The sequence below is a fragment of the Pyrgilauda ruficollis genome, unplaced genomic scaffold (assembly GCF_017590135.1).
Source record: "Pyrgilauda ruficollis isolate IOZ18807 unplaced genomic scaffold, ASM1759013v1 scaffold78, whole genome shotgun sequence".
Lineage (NCBI taxonomy): Eukaryota > Metazoa > Chordata > Aves > Passeriformes > Passeridae > Pyrgilauda > Pyrgilauda ruficollis.
Window position 1 is genome coordinate 1,547,549 of NW_024529710.1, and position 9,058 is coordinate 1,556,606.

The following is a 9,058-nucleotide window of genomic DNA, read 5'->3' on the forward strand; positions in this document are numbered from 1 at the left end:
AGTGAGTAATACCAGATCACTAGTCCTTGAAATAACATGTCATTAAATTTGTGAAGATGAAACAACTATTCTCCCATCAAATTCTGCACTACATTTAGATGAAATGCCTTGGTTAAGTAACGTCTTTGAAGACTGGGTGTTACTTCCTTTAGCTCTGATTATAGTTGGCAGACACTATGTGTTCTTTGTGTATTACCAAAACAGAACATCTATCTGTGGCATACTCCATCTTTTCTTCATAAATGGATGCAATTTCAATGTGTTGGATGTATTTTAGTGTGCTGTTTGCATTTGATTAATTTGGTCTTATAGCTTTTGTGTGTGCAAGTTTGTTACCCCTACTACTGAATATATATGATAGATGCAGTGAACTGTTGGCTTCTGTTCTGTAAATATTAATCAAAGAGTATGCTCCTCTGCTTAATGGCTTTTCAGTGTAGGAGGCAGCCAAACAACTATAGTCTGCTTTTTTTTTTTTTTTTTTTCCTCTTTAATCATTATTGTGTAAGACACTGGCAAGAACAGTTTTTTTAATCTATAAACACTCTTTCATGCTTCAACATATCCATTGTTTGGTCAAAGTTATGAAATATTGTTGCTCAATGAAACTTTGTTTTCAGCATTTCCTGGTAAAGCAGTAATAGAAGAGATAAAACAGTAACGGAAGGGGCAGATAATTAAGTAAAGAAAAATACTAGGAATACGTGCAAGAAAGAAGCAGAAGATACAGAGTCAGTAAATACAGCCTCAAATGTTTTCAGGTCTTATGATTTGGACAAATAGTTTTCTTTAATCAAAAGCCAGACTGAATGCTTTTCTAGATTCCATGGCTGCCATGAAAGGCATAATTTGTGACTAAAATATTCTTAAGGATAATAAGGCAGACATTTGCTATGTTTCAATGTGTGCTTAAAATGTGTGTAAGAATAGATGTTGATTAGTGTGATGGCTTATTTGGGTGAAAAATTAGAGAACATTCAATGTTTAAATAAAAAACCCAATAAATGTTTGGTGGGGATGATGGTGGTGGAACAGCTCAGTGTGACAAGCAGTGAGTTTCTTGAAAACACAACTCACATTTTTCTGGCATGTAGGTCTGGTATAAATTTGATAGATACAGCTTAGTCATTCTCCATGAATGTCGCCAGTGAGGTAAGCCAAGATGAAAGGAAGGCTTATGCTTCAGGGTTTGTAGTGTTTTTTTGGGATCCAGTGTGGGGTTACTTTTCCATATATGCATCCCTTGTCCCTTTCTTAAAAATGTCTCTAAATTGTGCTGGTAGCAAAATTTTACCCTAGCACTCTCACTGGCTTAGCTTTAGAAATCAGCAGAATTAGCAGAATTTATTGAATATCTGTTGCCCTTGACCATTAGGACTGACTTGGTAAAATCCTCTCAAGCACTGCAAGGTCATAGAGAATATCATATTATTTACTAATGCTTTTGTTCTACAAATTTTATTGTAATTGTTATAATAATTTTTTTAATTCCTCCAGTTTTTGCCTGGAAAATGTAACTCAGTTTTTGTTATAGGCCGTCATCTTCTACTATTCTAGAAAGGCATAAGGCAGAAATCCTCCAAACTATCAACAGTTTTGTGTTTTGTAAAATGTTCAAAGGCAGATCTGATTTTATAGAAAAGAATACAGTTGTACTGAAGCTTGTGGTTCAGAAAAATAATAGTTGAAAACTGAATCATTAAATCACAAAAACTTTTAGTTTGTTTTCAGTCAGTTTGTTTATCTCATAATGTATTGAAAGTATTTTCAGGAAACATCAGTAAGAGAACTGAATGGCTTGAATAAAATTCTGGTGGCTTAGTCCACATTATGTAGTAGAAATTAAAATATTTTGTTAGTTGAACACACATATTTGGACACTGTTAAACCACATGGCTGTGAACAACTCCTATAAATATTCCTCTTGCATATATACATATATTTACATTTAAATATATTAGCATGCTCTTGCAGAAATAACTATTTGGAAAAAAATTTTTGCTTACAGATTGTTTGTATAAATTGAGTATTTGTTTCAGATCCATGTCAAAATGGAAGACCTTGTGATTTTCAAAATCCTTTTTCCTGGATAAAGGCCATTTCTGCTGTCCTAATTCATAAACTGCTTCAGTGATTTGAATCTACATCTTCCATTTTGATAATGATTATTCCCAGATTCTCATTGTTTGTTAGTTCTCAAAAGTTAATTGTTAGTCCAGCTAAGTAATCTTCATTTCTGGTTAATGTAGTTACTGCTTATTGACCTTCTGAAAATGCTGATAACTCAAGGAAGTTTTTAATGTGCTAAGAAATGCTAACTGTTATAAAGTTAAATGCTTTTCTCCACTGGTCTGCACCTGTCATTGTTCTTCCCTAGCTTTTTGTAATTACACTTTAAGGTTGCAACAATTATATGGGAGTAAGATGAGGTAAAACCAGGGCTTCTTAGAGACTTTGTCTAGTAGCGCTTTTGGTTTAGTTTACGTGTAAATATATTGTCCTAAGGTGCAAATTTTAGAAGGGACTTATAAAGTATATTTTCTTTTTTAGTATAGTTCTTTGGAAGTGGTGATTTATGTCATTAAAATATGTAGCATTAAAATGAAATAGAGGGTTTGGATATGTTAATCGCTGTCAAGTAGTTTTTGTTCAGCTTTTGGCTGATATGAGTAAGGTAACTTGTCTGTAATAGGACAGAATCTCTGTTAATAGTACCTATTTTTAGTTACTTACATGTCTTTCTAAGAAATGGGGCAATTGATTTCAATTTAGATGCAGTCTGAAAAACTGAAGAAGGTACTTAATAATGCCTTTGTAGTAGTAGAATTTCTGTATGTCTGTGTAATTGTTTATGGAATTTAAAATGAAAACACTTAAAATGACCAAGGCATCTACATTTGTGGTATAGATACATGGGAAAGTAATAGTTGCATTTTGTCTTTTTACAAACTCTAGGGGGGACACAAAGATTACCTCGCACAATTGGAGTGTCATTGGCAAAAGAACTAATCTTCTCTGCACGCGTTGTAGATGGTGAGGAAGCAAAATCAATAGGATTGATCAGCCATGTGGTAGAACAGAATGAAGCAGGGGATGCTGCATACAGAAGAGCATTAGCTCTGGCGAGAGAATTCTTACCTCAGGTATAACAAATTCTTTTGATTTTGTTTTTTAGTTCTTACCATATAATAACACTGAAAAAGAAACAAGTTTATTAAAGAGAATTGTCAACATTATGTATAAAAAAGCTGTGCTAATTATGTAGCAAGTAATCAGAAGTTTTCTTTATTGTATTGAATGGTGGTATTTGGTAATTTTTTCATAGTGAAGGAAAAAACCTCCATCAGTACTCATCTTGCCATGATCTGGTCTTTGTTTTCATTATGTGTTCTGGCTTTCAACTTTTGAACAAAAAAAAAAAAAATTATACAGGTTTTATTTTTTAGTATAGCAATTATTTCAATAGATTACTTTTTTGCTGTGGAACTCCTCAGAAGGGAGGCCTAAAAGGAAAGAAAAGGTCTTAGGTAGAAAATTCATAGGAGGCAGAAAAAGAAAATAATTTTAAACAACTTTATTGGATCACAAGTGTAACAGCTAAAATTTTTCATTGGAAATGTAAAATGTTATAGCTTAGGTATGGTGGTTATTTTTGTCTTGAGCACCTTGATTGAAAGACAATTAAAAGTACAGTAAAAAATTTAACATACAGTGGTTCTGGAAAGTTGATTGATGGTTACAACTTCTTATTAGTACTGCCTCATAAGCATTTGGCTTTTCCCAAATCAGCAGGCCTGAATATCCAGCAGCTGATGCTGATGGATAGGCACAGGACTGAGATGATTCGCAAAGATGTCTTGCAGTTCTGCAGCACATTGGAGGCGAGTGTGGGAATCCCTCTGCTTACTGGGGATCTCAGCCACTCACGGAAGAGTGTCATCACTTGACCAGAGCAGGCTTTGCTATAGCATACTGCAGGTTTGAAGCTTGCATCAGTTAATTTTATTTCATGATGACATATTTTCACATGTCTCTATTGTGCAGTAGTGGGAATGTAGGACTGACCTTGCAAAGACCTATGATGATGTATCTTAAAGTGGCCATTCTGAGCCTTGTTTTGATGGAAATTGATAAAGCTTGACAAATGTGGACATACTCAGCACCTTTGAAACATAAACCAAACACAATAATTAGGTTCTTTTGAAAATAGTATACTTTTACTTTTTCTTAATATTCAAACTATCAGTTTAGAAGCAAGTGTCTACTGTAATGATAAAGTCTAGGATATAAGACTTATATACAGTAAATTTAACAGAGTCCAAAGTCTAGATGGTCCTAATATAAGATTATTGATGTGCAGACGCTCCAGTTACAAATCTTGCAGGTTTTGATAACATGTAAATAAACTTTCTCTCTCATTTTAGGGACCAGTAGCAATGAGAGTTGCAAAACTGGCTATCAATCAGGGAATGGAGGTAAGGATCTGTATTTTCCGTGAGAGTAGACTGTAAGTCAGGTTGGCCACAGTTGTACTGCTGTGGAATTCTTTTTGTAGAACTGTTTTTATTTTATCATTGTGTAGTCTTTCAAAGTCTGTTTGGTCAAAACTTTCTAAAGAATGAAGTATAATTTTTAGATCTCAGACTCCTGAGGTGCTGATTTCTGTAACAAGACTTAGTAACCTCAAGAGTAGTGTACTCTGCTAATTATTAATAGTAGAAAGTAAACATAAACTACTACGAACAAATTGTGTTTCAAATCTCAGGTGGGAAAAATGATCAAAGTCATACTCTGTTAAGTCTGTCAAGCTCTCAGTGTTTAGTAACTGATAAAGTTAAAGGCTGAAGGGCATATTATTTTTTTAATAGCTTAATAGCAGTGTTAAAATTGTACCTGGAACCTGATTTCATGTTTGATTCTGATTGCCACTCCATTGCCACACTATTGACCTATCTCTAAAGCTCATTTAAAATCCCATCTGGACATGTGTTTTACTTTAGGTGTACATATCCTAATGCTGAGTTCAGCAGGTCTGTTCATTTTTAAAGTTAGGCTCTGCACCAAGACACCTGGTATCTCAATCTGGTACAAGGGAAAGAGGATCATACCACATGCAGCGACTGAATCCAAGAAGATGAATTTGTCCTTTTTTCTTAAAAGTCACAAAAGCAGCCAGTGAGCTCAGCAAAGCGTAACACCCATAAGTGGTGGCCTGAGAATCAAACTTGGATGCCATTGCACAGAGTATGTTAGGTTTCCACAGCAAGTAATGGTGGAATTTGAGATTTATTTCAATACACAATGTTCAAAATGCTACAAGCTAAGTTGTCTGACTACAGATATAGTGGATTGAAAGGTCAAAATAATGGTGTTTAAAGAATTAGGGATGATGGGGTTAGATGGACTCTGAATGATCATCTCTAGTTCAGTCTTGAGGCCCAAGACAAGATCTAGTATATCAAAACCAATCAAGCCAAATGGTTGTCCAAGCTGTTGTTACAAAACTACTATGGCACAGATTCCATGGCTTCCTTTGATAACTTGTGCTATAACTTACCTCCCCTTGAAAACTGCTTGTGGTGCATAGCCATAGTCCTTCCAGTGGTCAAGAAGAGAGCTAGTGAATTCTGTAGGATATGGTGCTTAAGACAGTTGGAGAAATAGTGAGGCCAAAATTCAGCCTTTTCAGCTGTTCAGGACAGCTCACAAAGAAGCTAAATGTATTAAAAATAGGTGATGATGATGATGATGATGATGATGCAGGACAGACATGGTCCTCTTTATTTTTCTGTTTTAAATCCTTTTGAACTTAGATTTGTGTTTATTTTGTGGCATGCTATCCTATTCTTATATGACATTTTGGAGATACATTGTTTCAGAAAAGATTTTACATAATCATACAGTGCATCTTTTCCTCTGTAGTAAATGAAATTATTATAAATGTGCAGGTAGCCAATGGTTTTTACCTCACCAGATGACTCGTAGTAAAGAGCAGACATTTTCTGAGTGTAGTGCATGCTAGTTGTATGGCTAAATCAGGAGTCTGTTACAGAAATACTAACCACTCTTACCACATGTCAGTGTAGCATTTCTGTGTTAAAGTAGGGTAGAAGAACTTTGCAGAAGTATTTTAGTATGTGGCATATAAAACCACTATATTTATGTTAGCTGTGAGCTGTAATTTACATATTATAAGTAATATATAATAAATAAAAAAATTCTTGTAAAAACCATTGTATTCTTTTCCTCAGGTCGACTTAGTAACAGGTTTAGCAATTGAAGAAGCTTGTTATGCTCAGGTATGTAAATATGATTATATGAAGAAAACACAGAAAACAGGCTTTGTTGATGCCTGTTATGAAACATGCAGAAATTTAACTAGAAATTGCTTTGTGATTTCTTCTGCAAATTTTTAGGCATTTTATTTAAACTTCCATCTACTTGGTCTGATTTTGTAAGGAATTTAAGGGAGGAGGCAAAGTTCAGGACACATCGGTACCAGTACTGTTAGGGTGAAGGTAGTGAAGCAGTACCAGCCATACACGTAGCCAGTCATACACTACCATGCCAGTCCAAGGACTGCCTTACTTTTGCTTTGTTTTGGTTTAACATGAAAGAATACAAAGGACACTTCGGTAACACCTGCGCTAATGGCATGTGCGCTGACCAATAAAAATTTGAGACAAACCTCTTTGCCAGTAAAACATGGGAATGATGTGTTTGAGATTAGGTGTTCTTAGACTTTGAGACAAGATTTTTATGATGGAAACAGAACTGTCAGCATTACATGCTTATTTAAGATGTGGTAATCAGATTTTTAACCTTCTTCCCCCTCTCAAAAACCCAAAATTAACCCAAAAAAACAAATACCACAACAAACCTCAAACCCTACAGAATTTTTTTAGCTCGTGTGTTTGGAGAAAAGGTACTCCTTCTCCCCCCAAATTGTTCATCAACCTTTAGTCGTGCCCTTGAAGTGTCTAATACACTCCTATATCTTACTATATCGTTTTAATTTTTCTGTTGTATTATAGTTTTTCTGATGCATCTTGGATGCATTGAAGAACTAGGATTTGTATGAAAATATATTTCTTGGTATTGTTTTGGTGTCAATAATGAATCGTTACTCTGCTCATTGCAGACTATCCCAACAAAAGATAGAATTGAAGGCCTTCTTGCATTTAAGGAGAAGAGACCTCCTCGCTACAAGGGAGAATAAAAGAATCTGATGCCTTTAAAATACAGGGGGATAAAAGTACTTCTATGAGGACCATTAAGGTGCACTTTGCATCCGCACCTGGAATATCACAATCACCAAAGTAACAGCAAATCATACAGATTACAACATTTTGAATGTGTCCATACTTGTACGAAGCCAAGATAGAAATGTGTGTCAGCTCATGCTCATTACAATTTCTGATGGTTGATCTGTGTAATGGCAAAGTCACAGGTTCATGCAGCATTTTTAAAATTTCAAATGTATGAAACATACCATTACACAATTGAAAAAGCTCTGTAATTCTTTACATAGACAAAATGTATCTGTGATGTTAAGCATAAATCTGCTATATCATTTTATCAAAACAAAAGCAACTACTGAACACCAAAAATAAGAAATTGTACCAAATATGCATTTAAATGATTCTGTATATCAGTAAAAATTATATTGAGTATTCTATCAGAATATCTATATTATTAATAAAGCTAGGGGAAATGAAAAGGATTATAATTTAGAAAATGTTCAGCTTTGTTTATCTTACTTACGCTATCCTAAGCAAAATGAAATTGACTTTAGCACTTAATGGTGTCCTTTTGATAAAGTTGTTGCCATTATATTAATTTAATTGTATTAAATGAAGACATTTTTGAGGCCAGCCTTTAATTATACATTCTTGTATGTTAACCTGTCTTTGTCTTGCATTTTTCCAACATATCTTCTGATCAGCACTGTAATGGAATTTTATTTCATTTGCCCCAGTTATTTTAAATTTTTGATGATTGTACTAAAGATGGTTGTGTGGGGATATGACCAATTTGCTGTAATAGAACCTAGAATTATCTTAATTTCCAGAATATTTCTTTTGCAAATTTTATGAATGTATATTTATGTACAACAGGGATGATGGTGAAAGGTTGTTTATTTTGTGTTGGCCTCTGAGTTCTTTTCATGCATTGCAAGAGAAATGCAGTAGGTTTCAAGGTAAGAAAACTGATGATTCATACTGTGTATTTGCAGTGGATGCAGCATATACAGCAAATGTCTGGAAATAACCTCCTAAAAAGTATTTTTGTTAATTTGACTGGAAAATAAACATGGCTTAGCAGTCCAAGGCTGTCTTTTTATATGAAAAGAAATTTATTTGTGCTGGGTTACCATTGGCTCATGAAACTTGTGCATGTTTTGCTGTTTCTGCAACATTAGCTATGGTCACTGTCCATATCTGTGATGATAAAGCAGCTCATCAACATGAAATGACAAGAACTCATTTAAATTCATATTTAGACATATCATTACATGTAAATTGATTATAACTGGTAGAGCTCACACTTTGTTGACTGGTAAACTTGCTGAGTTGATAATTTCTTGCACAATAATTTGCAAATAAAGTATTGGTACTTGTTTTGATAGTTATATAAAGCCTAGAGGGTCATTTTCTCATGTTTTTGAAATGCTAACATGTCATTTTCATTTTTACTGACTACAAAATAATTATGTTAATAGGAAAAAAATATTAAGCATTTGCTGATGGGTTCTGTTGCATAACTTTGATATACATTCTGCTTACTGAGCTGCCTCTGTTTTTACCAAGCACTGATTAAGTAGCTTCTGTGAATGTCTATTTAAAAACATCTAATATCTTTAAATACTGTAGCATATGACTGTGTAGATTCATGCCTTTAACTATTAGTTTTGATCTCAGAAAATAATTTTACTGTCAGTGGTCTCTGCATTCCTTTTCTCAGGAGAAGACAGTGTCATATCATAGCAATTTGAGTTCCTTCTTTGAAGTGAACAGTTTGAATATATTACAAAGTGAGTATAAGTAGGGCAGTTTTT

The 9,058-nt window shown here is 34.1% G+C and overlaps 1 protein-coding gene across 1 annotated transcript in view; it reads left to right on the forward strand.

The window, feature by feature from the left end:
* AUH (AU RNA binding methylglutaconyl-CoA hydratase) overlaps window positions 1-8,857 on the forward strand; it is a 114,111-nt gene extending 105,254 nt beyond the window's left edge. Inside the window, exons 8-11 of the mRNA XM_041486755.1 lie at window positions 2,956-3,143; window positions 4,425-4,475; window positions 6,252-6,299; window positions 7,142-8,857. Coding sequence (XP_041342689.1) covers window positions 2,956-3,143; window positions 4,425-4,475; window positions 6,252-6,299; window positions 7,142-7,219 — 365 coding nt within the window. The 3' untranslated portion in view covers window positions 7,220-8,857. The remainder of the gene's footprint in view (window positions 1-2,955; window positions 3,144-4,424; window positions 4,476-6,251; window positions 6,300-7,141) is intronic.
* Window positions 8,858-9,058: the final 201 nt, after the last annotated feature.